This window comes from Folsomia candida, unplaced genomic scaffold, assembly GCF_002217175.1.
Source record: "Folsomia candida strain VU population unplaced genomic scaffold, ASM221717v1 Fcan01_Sc007, whole genome shotgun sequence".
NCBI lineage: Eukaryota > Metazoa > Arthropoda > Collembola > Entomobryomorpha > Isotomidae > Folsomia > Folsomia candida.
Genome location: NW_019091199.1, coordinates 5,255,247 through 5,274,902, shown reverse-complemented (window position 1 = coordinate 5,274,902; position 19,656 = coordinate 5,255,247). Strand labels below are relative to the sequence as shown.

At 36.4% G+C, this 19,656-nt stretch overlaps 2 protein-coding genes across 4 annotated transcripts in view; both read left to right on the top strand.

Annotated features, from left to right (window-relative positions):
- The window catches only part of LOC110852672 (cadherin-23-like), a 47,407-nt gene that overhangs the window by 11,028 nt on the left and 16,723 nt on the right, over positions 1-19,656 (top strand). For all 3 annotated transcript variants that reach the window (XM_035853688.1, XM_035853687.1, XM_022100781.2), the window contains exons 2-3: positions 18,363-19,064; positions 19,584-19,630. In XM_035853688.1, coding sequence (XP_035709581.1) covers positions 18,422-19,064; positions 19,584-19,630 — 690 coding nt within the window. In that variant the 5' untranslated portion in view covers positions 18,363-18,421. The remainder of the gene's footprint in view (positions 1-18,362; positions 19,065-19,583; positions 19,631-19,656) is intronic.
- Positions 7,231-9,132, top strand: LOC110852676 (piggyBac transposable element-derived protein 4-like). Its single transcript, XM_022100784.1, has 3 exons — positions 7,231-7,336; positions 7,397-7,501; positions 7,565-9,132. The coding sequence occupies exons 1-3, from the start codon at positions 7,231-7,233 to the stop codon at positions 9,130-9,132; spliced, it is 1,779 nt and encodes a 592-aa protein (XP_021956476.1).

Genomic DNA, 19,656 nt, shown 5'->3' with positions numbered 1-19,656 from the left:
TGCCTAGCTTGTTTTGCACTGCAAGAAATGTACTTCGCAAACCCGCAAGAAACGAAACACTGATTAAACTACATTAAATTGCACAGATTGTTTCCATTCATTCACGTCATCATCGCGAATCCTACATATTTCCACCCACCTACCTCCGTGTGAATAATGAATGAGCCGAAATTACCTTTTCTCTACTGGTGGATTGGATTGGATCAAGCCACTGGGTAAATCGTCTTTGGTATAAATACGTATCCCCATTTATTTTGGATTTTTGCTCTTCAAACGCAATTACAAGGCATTCATTCATTCAGCCATCTATTTACTACTGCTGGTGGGAAGTACGGGAAGAAGAAGGGAGTAGGTTGATGAACAAAGAATAAATTGTTATTACTGTTTATTGTCTCTTTTCGCATTTGAATTTCTGTTCAGTGGCAATTTTGCGATTTCATGGGAAGCACTCCTCCGACCGAAGTTGCAGAGGGAGGGAAGAGACACACAATAATGCTACACTTGGGCATATCGTATCATATCGTCGAGAAGATGAGGATATGGAGACAAGTGCTTTTAAATTTCGAATCATCAAGAGACGACTATTTCTCGACGACGGACCGACATGGTTGAAACTGATCTAGATATTCAAACAGCCAGCCAGGCCACTCGACTACTTTGAGGAGACATTTCAATTTTTCATTTCAATTTAGCTCAAGAAGCAGCAGTACAATGTGCATATTTAAATATGTAGCAGGCAGGCAGGTAGCTACTATGTGTGTTTGTGTATGTACATCAGGTCGGTGGGTATGAAAGGAGAGATGAGATATTTTCTTAAGATGTTGGATTGGCAGCAGGGAGAGGAAGAAGATGACACGGCACAAATAAAATAAATCTCAGATGTGAATGGGAATGAGGATGAGAATACCCTGCCCATCCAATTAGGAAGAGACTCAGGTATTTGTTTTTGTAGGAGTTGTAGTGTGACATAAATTCAGTTTGAGATCAGACTCCCATGCGAAGATCCAGTATGGTTTCGTTTTTGTCCAAAACTTTCCAAAATAATTTTGAAATGTTCAAAATGTCCAAAAGCGTCCAAATTTGGAAAATGGAGCAAAATGGTACAAGTTCTTTATTAACGACCTTTTTGCGAATTTATGCACAGATATGTAATCTCTCATTAATGTTGAGCATTTTGGTTGGTGTGCAATACCACGAAATTTGGAGCAGCTTTTGTTTTAACATGTTTTCCTATGAGAAAGTAAGAAATTTTTTAAACCATGCCGTCTTCCACACCAAAATGCTCAAAATTAATGGGAGATTACATATACGTACGTCAATGATTATCGAAAAATAATGAAGAACATTGTTCCCCATTTTCTATTTTGGACGTCTAAAATTCGGTGTCCAAAACTGATTAAAACCCGTTTTTGCCAATGGTTAAAACCAGAGCGAAGAAACCCTGCACTCTTCACTAAATACGTGAAGGAACAAGCGTATAAAATTGATACAATTTCTCGAGATATTTTCATCGAAAAGAGTGTTTTCGGAATGAAGATTTAATGGATATGACTAATGATCTCCTTTCTACATTATTGTCGAGATCTGGGCCCTGACAAACTAAACTGAGACATTAATCATGTCCAACATCATCATTATCATTTATGATCATCATGTCAGCCCCAGCCTGAGCCAGCCCCACATCAACTTTGTAAGTGGGAAGCTCCTTCGTCAAAGTCAGCTCATGTGAGTTCCTTTTTCCTCCTCGGCTAAAAAATGGGGAGAAGTAGAAGGTGGTTGATCGGTGGTGTTTTTCTTGGTCGTAAAAAATCTCCTTATTTCACGGACGATATTGTTACTTGGTGCTTGTCACATTGTAGTTACGACGCCAGAGAGTGAATCGTTTTGTACATAAGAAGATGATCATTGCTGCAGTTCTTGTTGGTCAAGTTGACGTTTGGGAGTCGGTCTTAATGACGAATTTCACACTTCTCCGCTTATACATAGGAGCTTCTGCCTGCAAAATAATAACAATCGGCAAGACAAATACGAAGTCTCACATGCAAAGTTACATACATTCATGGATTCTTAAGTTTTTTAAAAGTCTTGAAAACAAAAATGTTGTGAGCTTCAATTTTCAGTCACATTTCCTCCATTGTTTGAAAAATATGTAAATGTTTTAGAATTTTTTCAAAAATACACATATTTTGTAAATATTTCAATGACATGAAATGAAATTATTTTTTCTCGGAGAAATTGGACCACATAAACTCCAGAGTATTAAATTCAGAAATACTAATTTTGGAAACATTTTATATTTTTGTTTTTTTTTCGCACATATTTCGTAAATATTGTGGCGTTATTTTCGTAAATATTAAATTCATATTTCAGCGATTTTTCGAATATGCTTAGCCACCCTCAGCCTATTATGTGTGGTCTTTGTCCAACGTAAAAATATACGCTTACAAAATAGGTTTCATTTTTTGAGCTGCATAATTTTAGTGCGTACAATTTCTTCAACCCACGTGTCGACTTGTATACAATAACGTGTCATAATCACCCTATCGGGTTGAAGAACTTATTGATGGGTTAATCTAATTCGTTAATCTTTAATCGGGGTTAATTATGGGCAAGCAATTTAAATCAAGATTTAATTCCAAATTAAATTATGGTTTGATTTAAATTAATTTCACCTCAGCCATTCTCTCGCTTCACGATAAAATCTGCATGATGAGAGAATGCCCCACCAAATAAATTGTATCGAGTAATGACTCGCAATTTGACTCGAGAAGTTTGTGCTAGGCAATTCGCAATTGGATCGAATTTGGAGTGAAAAGAAAGTCACTTGAAGTGTCATGGATGGAAACGAGTGCAAATGCACAGACTTAATTCACAACACCTTTGGTCACGATTATGCACCATGTCACTTGGTTAGTTCGCTTACCTCTGGTTTTTTATGGAACTCTGTGGCATACAAAAGTGGCGTTTTTGTTGTTGCATACATATTGTATATCGAAGGAAGGAATTAGTTCTCACAGGCTTCAATTCAAAAACCTAATGCAAAAAAAAATAATCAACGTGTCTCTCTCCACCAAAGTCCTCAAGAGTTTTGATGAACTCGTTTCTGCTTTCCGCAATGATGTTTACAATTTTCCTTGTACATATGTAGTGTATTGAAATTGGGAGTTAGCGTCTATGCTAACTCGTCAAAATCAGCACATTTTTAATCATTTCCCCACTCTGGGAATTTATTTTGAAATTCTGGTAAAACAAATTTGTAGAGCAAGTTGTTGCCAATTTTGTAAAAATATGCACTCCAGATTTTGAAAGTTTTTGATACTATTCACTCTACCATCTTGTCATTGTAATGTATACACAAATAATTTTTGGCAATTTATGACATCAAATGATACTTTTTTAGGAATCGCAAGCACCCAAGCAAATTGGCATGTTAGAAAAAAGGGCAAATTTATAAATTGTGCCGACGCACCCTGAGTAAGCGGTACCTTTCTATTTATGGTGGATTTAGATCGCCACTAATTGAATGCCGCAAAGTTGAATTTCGTTTTTCGGTTTGCTTACGACTAAAATTAAAGTGATCGTATTAAAGTGTTGTTCGTCCCCTTGAATGTCCTGTAATAAAAAGATTATGATACACACGTAAGTGGATAAGGAACAGTAACCTGAATGTGGAGAAAGAGATTTTTGATTAGCCTGACATGATGATGACAGCAAAACAGACATGATGAGAAATTGTGATGTGAAGAAATTATTCATCTCACTTGTCTGATTATTTGGGAATAATTGTAGTACATGAATAGGAGCTTATACCAGTTACATACTTGAATATTTCCTCTGAAATTTCAAGCCTGCTGATATTCAGATTTCACTCGTCTCTGTATCGTCAATTCAACAGTAGTACCAAAAAATATTGAACAACTTGGTGGTATATAGTTCACCAAGTAACCAACGCGCAAGGATACCATTACAGCTTGATTTGGCGTTGGCTTGTGGCGAGGACGCCGTTCTTCTCTTCGTGACAATCTCGCACACAAGAATCATCTCTCATCGCTCCAATACAATGAACAATGCACCAACTTCACACATGATTGATTCGTCACTTTCAAGGATTGACGAAAGGAGCTTAAAAGATATTTCTTGGTGGTGGTGGCAATGTTATTATTAAAACTGGTGAATGTGGATGTGGACGTGAAATATTTATTAAAAAGCTGCACGTGAATAATGGTGATTGAAATGAAATACATAAGCCGTATTTCAATTTAGTGAGGATTTATGGATGCATCCGCCTTTTCAAGTAATGACCCCCCGCAGGGTGACATCAAAACGTATTTATTTATTTATTTTATGCGGTCGATCCTGATATGTTGACCCACTGCCTTGCTTGTTATGCGTAGAAATTGAAATCTGAAGTGACGAATTTGTTTATGTAGAGGAAATCACGAGTAGAAATTTTCATCTTGAGTGAGATGAGATCCTTCAAAAAATAATCTTCATAACTTCTCACCTAATTGAATAGGGCTCGATGACTCATCGAAAGAATCAAAATCGACACATTTTTAATCATTTTTCGCCTCTGGGAATTTATTTTAAAATTTTGAGAGACAAATTTATAGTCAGTAAGTTGATTAATGGAATGGGGGTGAGTTTTTTAAGCTAGTTTCGATAAGTTCCAATTTTTCTAAAGGCTTCTTAACTTGAAATCTCTTCCTTCTAAAATGGTCGAAATCTGGAGTGTATATTTTTACAAAATTGACAACAACCTCCTCTACAAATTTGAATTTTAAAGTAAAATCCTAGAGCTGACAAATGTGCTGATTTTTACTCTTTTGAGTTATTGAGTCATATGATAACTTCATCTCATGAATAAAATTAAAGAAAATGTTGCAATTATGTATTGGCGAATATTGAATATTGAAGCTAATCAATATATGTAAATGTACAATATAGATTTGATTACAATATACGTAATTGACATACATAAATTTTAAATACTGTAATCATTATACAATTACATCACAGATAATCAAAATATTACGCATGCTACAAAATTCTACAGCTTCAGGCTTCAGGAGCTAATTAAGACGGTGTTTTTGTTCATCTTGTGAATAAATAATTCTTAATTGTCGTTGGAAGGAAAGCGAATCTTGGTTTCACCATTAGCCGACTATTTATTAACGAAATGAATTCAATTGCAGTGGGTGCCCATTAAAACCACGTTCTAAATTGGACATTGCACTCGAGAACGTAGATATTTAACTTTTACTTTCATTCATTTAATTTCAACAATCGGCGATTGACAATTGTCACCCCGAGAGTGAATCCAATAAGCAGAAGCAATTAAAATTAATTGCTAATTGCTCCTGCACTATTTGTAACGTATTTATCTATGAATGTATTCACGTTTTTGGTGCTCATTAAGAAAAATTACAGCATTTTTAAATGAATTTTAATATTAATACGAGTTTCAATTTCTTAATTTTGTTGTGAAATTTTAATTACTGTCAATTACAATTACATCGGCTTTTATATTTTGGAATTTCTAACATGGATGACAAATAAGTTCAGTCTGAATACTTTTGATTATGATAAATAATAGAGAATCTGTTAAGAAAAAATATACTTTGTTGACTGAATTGAGCAACTTTTACTACTAAATACTTACACCCAGTGTTTCGTTTCTTGCGGATTTGTTACATTTTTTGCACTGCAAAGTAAGAAACGCAAGAAATTCGAGGTGCGAAAAAGTGCAAGAAATATGCGCCCTATAGCGTAGTTTTGTGCGTCTTGCATTTCTTGCAGGTCAAAATATTTAGCTGCAAGAAATCACTTTCTTTCCGTTATTTCTTGCACCCGAAACACTGCATAAGAATAATATCAGTAATAACTTGATGCTGAATGAATTCATTTTGAATTCCATACAACTTTTGTCCCCATCATCGGTTAGAAATATTTTCTCTTTCAGCTTTTTAACAGCAAATTAATTCACGCCTTTTTCAGTTGTACGTGAAATTAAGGATTTTTATATTATCTATAAGAAAACCGGCGAAATTAATGATTATTCATATAATTAAGTAGACCCAAGGTACATGCAGTTTGCAGTTGGTGAAGGTATTCAGCAGCAGTTGATCAAAGATTCGTTCTGCTCCACTAAAAGCAAATCAAGGTTTTTTACCATTCTGTAAGAACACCGACTAATTACAGATTTAAAATTCAATGCCAAACGCAATCATACATTTGCAAAACAAAACAGTCAATGCAATTTGAATATGAATTCAAATTGCAGGCTAAATTGAAAAAAAGATCAAAGAAAGCCGAGAGACCAGACCACCGCCTACTAATTTCAATTTTCCAAACTAGTGGAAAATTGCAAATTGTTGGTACATACGACGACGACAAAATTTGTTAAGTGAAATCATGAATGGCTTGTTGTACTACAAATAAAGTACAAATACACGTCCTGACATGCAGGCGTAGAAGGAGCTCCTTAATAATGTTAGCTGGCCAGGCCACAAAAATTTGCGTATAGCTAGTTACGATCTGTTGCAAAAAAAAATATGTAGTTGAGGAGCAAAACTGCAGTGTTCTTCTCAAAGATACGGGTGAATGCGTTCTGTTTTTTTCGTTGATCACTTATTTTTATGCTAAAATGCAGTTTTCATCAGTGGCCGCGGAAGCCGTGGGGACATTAACATTAAGTAGAATAGAGGGTGGAAGGGGGGATGATGGGGACATTGGACAACCGTGGGAACATTTTCCCTCTGTCCATACCCCTTCCGCGACCACTGTGCTCCGTAGAATCATACCAAACCAAAAACTATAATAATTTTATAGGGAAACATTCACTAAATTGTCGATTATTCATTATTGTAATATAACAACTCCGTTTTAACCCTTAGCCATGGGAGACCGTTTAAAAACGTTTTGGAGTTTTTGTTTTAATGCGGAAAGCCGTGAAAAGCCGTTAATAAAAAAAGTGTCTGCCTTCGGGGTCAACGGCTTTTCACGTTTTCACGTTTCCATGTCAGATGCGGGACAACGGATATTTCCGTGATAAATTTTTTTTAGCAGATTCGGGAAACGTCAAAACACGTTGGCACTAAAAATTAAACTAAAATAAATTAGTAAATTAATTAAATTAATTTAAATTAATAAATTCAAAACGAATTCACACATCACAAACATCCTTATTTGTGGAAAATGGATCCAAATAACGAAAATTACTTATACAATATGCTGATGGATCGCGATGCCAATTCGGAAGAACAAGTGGGGTCACCGGACATGTTCGCAGATGTTGAAGAAGATCCAGTAAGCAGTGACGAAGACTGTGAAAATAGTAAGTATGCACTAATCGTCATATTCAAACAAACTTCACAGATCACATCCGAATTTTCAGGTCCACTATTCACAATTAGTGACCTGCAAAATGAAGACACGAGCGACGAAAGTGACCCTGGCGAGGACGATGATGAATCTGCTGACCCTGCCTTGGCGTCACCAGGTACGAAATTTTGATTCTACTTTCCCGTTTGCATATTAATATATTGAAATTTTTGACACCTAGCACTCACTGCCGGTACTCCATTTGGATTGACGGGATGCACTGCGCCTTGGCAATGGCAAACTGATCCGAATTTTAAAGCAGATGTTTCCGATTTTGACGACACGATAAGCGGTTGGACAATTCCATTTTCAAGAACAGAAACGGAACTGGACCTCTTCCTCAAACTATTTACCAAAGAAATTAGGCAAGAAGTGATCCAACAAACCAACACGTATGCGGACAAGACTGGAGATTGCAGCACACGACGATGGAGCAACTGGAGAGAGCTTGACGAGCAAGACTTATTGAAACTAATAGCTGTGCTAATGCTGATGGGAGTTACTAGACTTCCTGAAATGAAGCAATATTGGTCTAGGGATCCACTTCTACAATATCCCATCATTACGAGAATTATGAAGCAAGATCGTTACTTCGAAATATTGAAGTATTTACACTTTTCGGATAATACTCAGCCAAATGGAGACAAATTGCAAAAAATGGGGAAGATTTGGGACCTTTGTATGCAGAACTTTCAAAATACTCTCCGGGCTCACAAGAACATATCAATCGATGAAAGTCTCATGCTCTATAAAGGAAGATTGTCCTTCAAGCAGTACATACCAAGTAAGAGGTCGCGATTTGGAGTCAAAATTTTCTCTATAGTGGACGAAACAACAGGATTTGTACTATTCAGCATGATCTATATTGGAAAGGATGATCGACTTCTTCCGGATATCAGAACGTTTGGATACGGTGATGCAATAGTCCTTAAATTACTGGAACCGTATTTAAATAATGGTCATCATCTCTACTGTGACAATTACTTCACATCTCCCAATTTGGCGAAATATCTATTGGAGAGAACAACTTACATATGTGGAACACTTCGAAAGAATAGGAAGCACACTGACCCACCACCAGTACGAGGTCCGAACAAAATGAAACCAGGAGAAATAATCGTTAAATCATGTCAAGGAGTAATGACAGAATACTGGAGGGATAAGAAGGTTGTCTCCATGATCTCCACAAGTCATGACCATTCAATGGTATCCGTTCCGCAGCGTTATGGCGGAGGTATAGTTATGAAGCCCAAAACAGTGTTGGATTATAATAAATATGCTCGAGGAACCGATTACAGTGACATGATGAAGAAATTTTACAACATTCGTCGCAAATCCATGAAATGGTATAAAACTCTTTTCTTTTACTTGGTGGATCTATGTATATTCAACTCCTTCGTCATTTTCAAGTCGATACACCCAGGCACGAAGACCAAATTTCTATCATTTCGGCTAAATCTAATTCGCCAAATCATTGGATCAATGCAACCAACACAAGCTATTTGCGCAATAAGTTCTTCTGGCCAACCAAACCGATTAACGGAGCGTCATTTTTTGGAATACAACCCATCAACTAAGTCTCGACAGCATGGCGGACGTATTTGTCACGTTTGTGCCAATAAACAACAAGCCGGACCCCCAAATACTAAGAAACCACGGAAAGAGACCGTTTTCCAGTGCAAGCAGTGTAAGGTTGCTCTGTGTCCAACTGCGTGCTTTGAATTGTACCACACTGTTCAAAACTTTTAATTCTTGTTACCTTAAATGTTAAATTTTAAAGTGTTATATTGTGGTCGTCATAATTCTCATAAGTTAAGGAATTTTGCTTTACAATGTCAAATTGTTAAATGTTGATATTCATTATTTTAAATACATGTCGTTTATTGACGTTGTCCCGCAGCAATCATTTTCACCTGACGCGTTTTGCCGTTCTCCCGAATTGAGCATTTAAAAAAATTCTCCCGAATCTAGGCAACTCAATATGCTTGAAGTTTCCAGATTTAGAACTTGAAAAATTTTTATTATTTTTCGGCTTCCCGAATGATCACAATTGTGGTCAACGAAACGCCCCGCAGCAACGCCAAACATAGTTACCGTTTCTCCTCGGCTAAGGGTTAATAATATTTCAAGATATTTCATAAAACAAATTAGATTAATTAAATCAGCGTCATCCTCAAAATAAAATTATTGTGATTCTTTTTATCTATAAAAACCTCATATGCATAAAATCGTATTTTCGAAAACCGAAAAATGTGTGAAACACATTTCCGAAACGAACCGAAACGTATCTGTCCAGCCCTTACCACCACCACTGTCCCCACGCTTCCTCGGCCACTGATTTTCATGATAAGTCGTTGTGAGTTGTGAGCATGATGCATCATACAAATATATGTAAAAACTAGACAATCGAATCGGCGATCATGTATCTGTATTCATGTATTGTCAACGTGAGACTCTTGTCCAAAAAAACAGTTTGTTTGGCATCACAAGATTTGGTCGAATGATCTTCATTCAAGCAATCTGCGATAAGAAGAACCAAACCAACTCCCACAAATATTTTATACTTATTCAACCTGATCAAACGGGGCTAACGTATTTTCAAAACTAATCGATGTCAAACGCTACATGTCAGTTTCGCCTGAGAAAATATATGTTGTCCTCGTCCCTCATTTTTACCAACATTCAATTGACATATTGTTGTCAGTGTTTCGGGTGGGTGCAAGTAACCACTTGCAAGAAATAACGGGAAGAAAATGATTTCTTGCAGGTAAATATTTTGACCTGCAAGAAATGCAAGGCGCAAGAAATTACGCCCCGCGCTATACTTCATACGGCGCGTGGCTGGATGGCGCATATTTCTTGCACTTTCTGTCAGTTTCTTGCACCTCGCATTTCTTGCGTTTCTTTGCATGGAAGAGAAATACAAGATCGCTCATATATGGTTTCTTTGTAGTGCAAGAAATGTAGCAAACCCCCAAGAAACGAAACACTGACTGTTGTTGAATTATAGACTAGAGCTAAAAAGTTGAGAGGCTCATGTGCAAAGGGACCTGAGACTATCAGAAAGTCATAAAAGAAGCCGAGCAGGTTTCGGTGAGATGTTGAAAACTATTTCGTGAAGACGCCAGCCATCATTACGTTATGTACGATTGAACAAAATATATACTCATAGAAAAGTATTCCGGATTACCGACCAGTACGAGGGAAAAAAAGCTACGTTTATTTGACAAGAGTCATTAGGCTGCCTTTGGACAGATTATGTTTTGAGAGGTTGTTCGGAGTAAAGACCCAAAGTGGCCATTTCAGAAGACGTTTACCGACTTCCGATGCGAAATCCGGACTTCCACTCGCAGATAAATTCGTATCCCTCCCACTGCGAGAGGCTGGGAATTTGTGGAATAAAACAGGATCTTCTACATTTTTCTTTGTGGTGGTTTAAGTAATTCTTGCTAACCTGCTGGTGAGAAAATCCATCATGTTTGCTCATCAAATAAAACAAACTATCTTCAAGTGAGGGGAAAAAACTGATACCTTGACTGTACTGATAAGTTCTATATGTTGCGTATATACATTTGCGTATGATGTTTAAGGATAGACCATAAAACTCAGAAAACTTGGTACTCATAGATATCTAAGTATTTGACGAGGACAAGGATTTGTTGATATGCTACATAAGGAGGAGAAGTATAGGAATAAATAATTGCAAATAAAAGTGTATACCGCTTTTTAATTGTTATCTGATAGATGACACAAGACCATCTTTTCAAACAGAGTAGAAAAACCCGATTTTCCCAGACCAGTACACGCACCATGGAAGTCTCTCCGCGAATGCTCTCAGATTTTGATCAAACTAGTGTCAATAATCGATCACAAATTTAATTGATATGAAATTTGCATAAGACACGATCTCCCAATAGGCAAGTTTAGCCCAGATATTTGCGAGATATCTAACGAGGAGAAAACGAGACCAAAAGTTGACAAATCTGGCACATTCCAAATTTACTGCGCGTTTTCTCCTCTTCGGATGCCAAACACTGAGCATTGAGCATTGGCAGATCGATTAAATTTGGAGACCTCCATTGTTAGATAGATGGATCGCAGTGGTTCAGAATGGCTGACCATTATTTTGGTTCATGCAACAAGAAATTAAAGTTAACGGAGGTTACGTACACACAGGCGGGCAATTATGCAATTACCGTGTAACTGATGGGATCCGTTTCACTGATCAGTTCAGTCAGTCTTATCATCATCGCTCACATCACCTGGTTTGGTTTCATTCTTCCCAATTGTTAAAATCCCGTCTTTCTATTTTAATCGTTTCTCAAGAGAGAGAATAGAAAAACGGTGAAATAAAATAAGAATTAACCACTGACCATGTTGACGTTTGTTGATAGATAATTTTGCCGAATTACAGTAAGACACGAACCCACGAAAAACAAATTATCTTAAAAATAACATGGAATTTGACGATGACATGACTTGATCAGGACAGAAATTCATGCATAAAAAATATTTAGCGTCTGAAATTCGTAGTCACGATGAATACAATGCATGCATACATACGGATCTGCTAGATAGTTGCGAATTATTTGCAAAAACATTGCAAAACAATCTCACTTATTAAAAGGAGACCTTATTTGCCAAAATGGCCATCAATTTTAATGAAGTTTCCAGAGTCAATGATGTGGGAAAATTTCATCCAAGGATGGCTGAGTTTGATTGAGGTACGCAGGTAATAATTAACTCGTGTTCAACGAGTAGGTAATAAGTGCACAATTCATCCATAACTTATTGTGTCTGGCTCAAGTGTGAGAATTGCTTTAAGTAAATTACTATTCATACATGAAACTCAGTTTACTTTGCATTTGCCAATAGAATAAATGGCTCACATGGCAAAGGTCAGCAAAAAAGTAGGCATGACTGTGACCACAGCCGTATGCATAACTCAAATTCAAGGATTATAACAAAAGCAAAAGCAAAAGGTGGAGCAACTTTCTCGTGAGAAATCATTCTGGTTTCGGCGAGATCACATCGTATCGAACCTATCTGTATAAATGTCGGCGGGAGTTCAGAGTTTATTGCACTTTTTACATACGCATGCATAGATCTATAAAGAAGTAGTACTGATTTTCTGAACCTTATGAATTTAAGTTATATGATAAGCAGAGGGCGGATATGTATTTATTTTTAAGTTTTTCATTCGATGACGACCGACGGCCAGACTTTGCAGTCAAGGAAAGAGGGTAAGATTTAGCCGAAGAAGAGCTAAATTTAGCTCCGGCTTTATTTAGCCGATCCGGAGCTAAATTTAGCTCCGAAAGGTAAATTTAGCTCCAAATCTTCCGCCAAATTTAAATTATTCAATCTATAACTATGAATTTAAAATGACCTTCACGTTTAAGTTTCTGTGACCCCGGTGGGCCAGATCACACAAAGCTGGGCCATTGCGTATTTGTTAAGTGAACCCTGCTTAATTTACCTAAATTGACAAAAGCAACCGTCAGTGCATAATAAAGGCGGTCGGTCTATTCAAAGTCTGACCAAGCTAAATTTAGCCGAGGATCAGCTAAATTTAGCTCTTTTTCAGAGGAAAATTGAGCTTGAGGAGCTAGATTTAGCTCTCGGAGCTAAATCTAGCTCCAGATCGGATAAGTAAAGCCGGAGCTAAATTTAGCTCTTCTTCGGCTAAATCTTACCCTCTTTCCTTGACTGCTTTGTGGGTGTGTCCCCTAACTCGCATAGAGCACAAAAATTTCAAAATATTTTCACATATTGTCAAATATTTCTAGGTTTTCAGGCGCATAAATATTTCCACCATTAAGTATTTTTAAAAAATACGTAAATCTTTTTTATGTTCTATCTAAAATACATATATCTGTTTTACAAATATTTCGCATTGAGACGCATTGAGACGAATTTTTTTGCTCAAAGTTGAAAGCAACTGGATAGCAAATAATCCAGTTAAATTTAAAAATCCAAGTTTCATGAAATTTATTATCCTATAATGATTTTTTTTCATACAAATTTCATAATTATTTTGACGTTTATGAAGCACATATTTCAGCGATTTTTCTGAAAACATTCTAATAATAAGGCATGGAAAAAATAAAATATCTAGGCGTCTGCTCTACCAAAAGTCCAGTCCAGCATCCAAACCGTAACGTCTTAATTTGTGTACATTAAAACTTTACGAGTTCAAGTTTGTTCACAGACTAGACAACCCCGATGCACCCTGCATATGACAAAACTAACTTGGCCGCGGCCCAGTCTTCTTCAACAAATTCTTCATTTTAATACCTTTGTAAAGGTAATATTCTGACAAATACTGTTGGACGGGTTAGTTTAAGCATTGCTAATTCTAATTAGAAATTAGTCTATGGAAAAATCGTGTCGAATGGATCCATAAATCCATCAAAGCATGCGTCACTTTTTTCCGAGATCAAATCACGCAAGAATTACAAAGCTGTTGTGGGTACGAGTTTGTTTAGTCAAATTTGATTTACAATATGGAGGTTGAATACTAACTGGCGAATTATGACCTCGCGGGTAGTTTGTCAAGTCGGATGGTGTCTCGCGGTCGTGTGAATCTTATTAAATTTTACTTTTTTAATGGCGTTTTCGTACATCACTTTCTGCACACTTTGAGACAACAAAAGAGCATAACCTTCTAAAAAGTAATTTAGTTTAAGTGTCGGTTTTTATGTGTTTTGAAACATTTTTCAATACGTCGCAATGTTGTACAATAAAGATGCAATGGCAAGATTAAAGTTCACACCAATCAAATTTAGTCACAGTTCATTTCCAACGCCAGAAGAGATGTACTTCAATTTGGCTATAATACAACAAGTAAATAAATAATGATGATACAACTAAAGTGTTACCTGTTCAAGTCAATAATACGTATTCGTTACCCAACCAGTAATAGATACGCAAATATCCTGAACCCAATATACAGTAAATGTGTATATCTGCCATTAAACTTTCTCTCTCGTTTGATCTCAAAGGCAAATATTTTTATTTAGTCACAGGAGATTTTATTTATGTAGATCACGATCGAGAATATTAAATAAGTAATCTTTCTAAAAAGGGATTTAGGGCGAAAGTTTTAATTTTGTTTTCATTTCGTTCGAGTATTTTGGTGGGTCTTGTATGTACACAAAATATGTACATAAATAGGCGCAATGCAAAAAAAGATTTTATGTACAAGGAGAATGACATGTCAACTAAATATTCCTGTTACTTCTCGGGGCAGATGTTTGGCCAAATTTTAGATAACAATGAATCGACTAATTTGAGATGATTGTAGTACATATAAATTTGCAACCTTCCGTTTGGGGAGGATTTGCACATTAAAAAAATATGCAGTGTAGCCTTATTTAGTCCGAGTCAGGTTGTTATTAATACCTAATTGAGGTGGGTAACATTTTTTTGTATTATTCGACAAATTTTGCCCATCTTCAAAGTTTACTCTTAATTCAGCATATTTTAAGTGTGTGCAAAATTTCAAGTTGATCCGATAAGTTTTACGAGCGTACTCGATACACAGACAGCCAACCTGACTCAGGCTAAAAATGAGACTTATTATTAACTACTTTTCAATATCAGTTGGCAAAGGTGCAATGAAAATGCGGTGGTGATGGTAATGATTTTGTAGAAAGGAAGTCAAGAGTAATCCGCAATTCCTGTTAATTTCGACATGTCACATCAACCAACAAAATGCGAATATGTCTGCAACCTCATCTCATCGCGGGCATACATACATCGTCGTTCTGCTTATTACTTTTTTACTAAAGTACGTAGTAGCAGCGAGATGAAGATGCTCGCCACTAATTGCTTTTGCCGCATTCATTGTTGAGATAAACATTTTTGGCGTAATTTTCCTGTCAAAGTCTCAGCCCTTATCTTTTATGATCTTTGGTTTGGTTGCATCAATCTTTCAAACGCTTACAGACGAACTTGCTACAAGTTGGATGAGCTTTCCAACCGCACTTTAGGAGCAAAACTGAGGGAGCTGCTGCTGACGTTGACGTTTTTACTTTGTTTTGTTGATATTATTGTTTGGGTTGGACTGTTGCTGAACTTGACGGCACATTCATTATGCTGTTATAAAACCTTCATTTTCCATTAATTTTAAAATCTCTGAACAGATTTAGAATTGTAAACTAGGCTAATTTGATGGCGATAAATCAGAGTTTCATTCAACAGGAAGTTACTTTTAGGTGTAACCTTGATTTTGCAAAAATGAATGGGACTAAATATACAGATGTTTTTACGAAATGGTCACGTTATACATCGGTTTATTTTCAATACAAGCTGTATATAAACCCTTTTAAATTTATTATTAAATTTGGGCTTATTTTGTAGTGTTTCTTGCGGGTTTGCTACATTTCTTGCAATGAATTGTAATGGAAAGCAAGAAACGCAAGAAATGGGAGGTGCAAGAAACTGGGAGAAAGTGCAAGAAATATGCGTCATCCAGCCACGTGTCGTACGAAGAATGACGTAGTTTTTTGGGGGCCTTACATTTCTTAGAAGTCAAAACATCTGCAAAAAAACACCTTCTTGCCGTTATTTCTTGCACGTGGTTACTTGCTCCCGAAACACTGATTTGGTCATCGAATATCGAATGTATGCACCTTTTTAACTAAAAAATAGAAGTAAAAACCCCTGCATTTGGTGATAGATTATACAAAATCCTTTGTCGCCAGACTTGTCAAGCTTGTTCAAATAATTTGCCAACTAAACAAGCAGTCAAATGCATTTAACTGTGGTATGGATGGATCAAATGAATTTGGATTTTACAGCATTGCATCATTTCACTGCTGGTAATCGTTAACACAATTTTGTAAATAATCGTCAGCTAATTTGACAATTAAATTCTAATTGCGCATGCTATCACTTTGCACAACTTGTCACTCCATTCCATTCCATGCCATGCTTCATGTCAAACAGATTATGATGGCTTCATCTTTGACGACCTGTTGTTTGTGGGGTGTCTCATCATCTTGCCAAATCATCGTCACTACTGACTGTCGCCTGTCTCTGTGATTTCACAGTTTTACACAAAATCATTGAATGAATTGTATTGTTCTCTGTGTTTGCTTTGGTTTAAAAATTACGCAAGAGTATTTTTACTTGAAGGGAACAATCACAAGGCAGGGGAGAGAGATAATGGTCGTCGTTTTTTAAGCATTTAAGGCAAATAAGAGGAAAAGCAAATGTTTATGTTTGTAGATTTTAATTTTAAAATCACGACGATATGTGCAAATATACAGGGGTGGGCAAAATACTTCAAAATAATTTAAAATGTAGAGTATTTTGAGCTCTGTTCTTCTCAGGGTTTGGATTTTCAGGGGTGTTACACCTACAAAAAGATTTACACTCACAAAAAGACGAGAATCTGCATCGAGAATACAGCAGTCACACAAAAATATAGGGTTTGAGAAGAAATTTACCTTTTATCGCTGTCAAAATACGATTTTAAAAAATTTAGAATATTTCGACAGCAATAAAAAGATTGATTTCTTAAAAAATCCTTTGTAAGCCTGTTGCTTTCTCCATGCAAATTATCTACTTTTTGTGGGTGTAACCGCCCCAGAAATCTAAACCCTGGGAAGGACGGACTCCAAATACTCCATTTTAACGCAGTATTTTGCCCACCTCTGCAAATATGAACGACAAAAGTATAATTTGGATGAAATGGAAATCATGCAACGTAATACGTTTGAAAGTTATCGTGATTAAATACATAATAGTTATTGCTGAGTCAATTTACAAATATAACACTGCACCATAATTTGAAGATTTAAAAAACTGTAATATGGAATCCTAGGTTGAAATTGGTCGTGGTAATCCTTTTGAATGTGGTGGTACTGAATTCCGTAAAATTCAAACCACTTCCGATTTACCAGATTTGATTAGATGACAGGTTCTTGAGCTTTGGGTGGTGTTTGAAAGTATTCCATCGCGCATCCCATTTTCTGTATCACAATGAATGAGAGGTGTTGACTTCTCCCGTTGTACTTTTGCATTGTAATGTCTAAATTTGAGCCGTGATGACAATGCGTTTTTCTTTACGCTGGCTTGCTTGGCTGTATTTTCTGATTGTTAAGTATTTCCACCGTGTCCTTTACGTAATGTGGTGTGCTGCTGCTGAGGATAGACGGTTTTGTCGGCTTAAGTATAAGATCATAGAGCTGCGAATAGTTAGTTGGTTGGGTTCAATTGAGTTACAACATTTGAGTTTAATCCTGTACAAAATTTTGTCAAATAATGAGAATTGGTTTTGGTTTCTATTACACTTTGTGGGATGCAAAATTAACAATATGGAACGAATTGTTCACAGCTTATGGCTTGAAAAAAGTTTTTGATGGTCATTATTTAGCAACAATTTGTATGTATATGTACGTAGTAAGTGCATCTTCAAAGTTCTTAATAGCGGTAATGAAGATAATGACGAAGATATTTAATCCGTATTCTTTTTTTGGTTAAGTGATGATAAGAGAGAAAGAAATATATGTAGATTTGGTAAATTATGCAATTGAACAATGGAGGTCTCCCACTAAAGTATGCTAGATTTTGAGCAAACTAGTGTCAATTGATAACAAATTTAAATATGCGAAATCTTCAAAATAAAATATCTGACAATTCGCAGGTTTGGCGGAGATATTTGCATCCGAAGAGGAGAAAACTCTCAGTAAATTTGGACAGTACATAGTTTGTCAAGTTTAGGGCGCATTTTTTCCTCTTCGGATGCAAATATCTCCCCCAAACCTGCGCAAATCGTGTCTGTTGCAAATTTCATATTGATTAAATTTGTGACAGATTGGGACTATTCGGTCAAAATCTCTGAGCACACGTTGAGAGACCTCCATTGTTACCAGCTGCATCTTAATTACATTTCTAAAACCGATATACATATGCATATAAACGGGTAATATGTACGCATTTGACTTAACACAATACTATCTTAATTACAGAATGGGTCCACCATAAGAAGAAATTCAGTCGGAATGACTACTCTTCTTCATCCCCAGAAATGGACAAGTATCGCAAGATAATCGCGAGAGACAGCAGTGTTTCCGCTACGAATATTCACAAGAGAATAATGTCTTGGTCTTTGAGACGACCAACAATGAGAAGCCACATCACAACCACCACCACCAATACGACCACTGACCAGTATGATGATTACTCCAATTATTGTAGAAATGCAGTGCCATGCCGTCCACCAGGAGAGGAAAGTGTGTCCAATCGAGATTGTTTAATGGGTCAACAAAGCCCAACCTCAACCTCGTCGTCAATTAGAGGGGAAAGATTGCGACATGCAAAATCAGACTCAGATGCCATACAAATCCCACGTCAAACCAATTTAAGTTCGCACCAGCGCAAATATAACAGAACAATAATACAAAAGTTGAGGTTGAGTCGTCCAACTGTTTTTTTACCCCCATTGTTACTCTTTATTATAGCTCAAATTACTCTAGTGAATGCAAATATTCTTCCGCAATTCTTGTTGAGTGATGGACAAAGTGAAATTGTGTTGAGACTTAAGGAAGGCCCTGCGTCGCCGGTGGGTAGTCTGATTTACACCTTGAAAGGGATCGACCGTGACGGGGATCCTTTGACGTTCGGGCTCAAGGGGCAAATTGCGAATGAGATTTTAAGGATTGAAAATAGAGGTGGGTGGTCATAGCCTATGAATCATAGGTCAAATTTGTAAATGTATTTGTTTGTATGTGATGTAACAAACCCGTTTAATGAGACGTGCCATTTTTACCTGGGAAAAAAGATCGAAGGCTTGTACATTTCTTCTGTATTTTCTGACAAATACTCATTTAGAAGAGAAGATGCAAAAATTTACATATGCTTGTCTCACATTACAAACTGTTTGGATTTACCAAAATATGTATGTTTCGTGCAAAATTTTATTTTATTTTATTCATTTCTTATACATATCAGTCTCATTTAGCCAGCAACATTTTGTAATCTTTGAAATATAATGAGGGTGTATTTTAATAACCATTACAAAATTTAGTAGTGGTTCCGTAAATAATTATGATGATAATGATGTATGTCATATCCAGGTATTATTAAATAGTTAATGCCAATAGTATGTATGTTCATATGTAAATTCATGGTTTACAATAATATATATCCAATTATAATGAATATTATAACTTTTACTTGTAATCAAATAGGGCGAGACACGGCAAACCTCTATCTGAAGAAGGAGTTGGATCGGGAGGTAAGTTGAGACTCGACGATACTCGG

Bases quoted from the DNA above. Each gene is read 5' to 3' on its own strand.
- LOC110852676 (XM_022100784.1), top strand. From the start codon at position 7,231: ATGCTGATGGATCGCGATGCCAATTCGGAAGAACAAGTGGGGTCACCG. The intron at 7,337-7,396 runs GTAAGTATGCAC...CCGAATTTTCAG, and splicing joins TGACGAAGACTGTGAAAATA to GTCCACTATTCACAATTAGT. The intron at 7,502-7,564 runs GTACGAAATTTT...TTTGACACCTAG, and splicing joins CCCTGCCTTGGCGTCACCAG to CACTCACTGCCGGTACTCCA.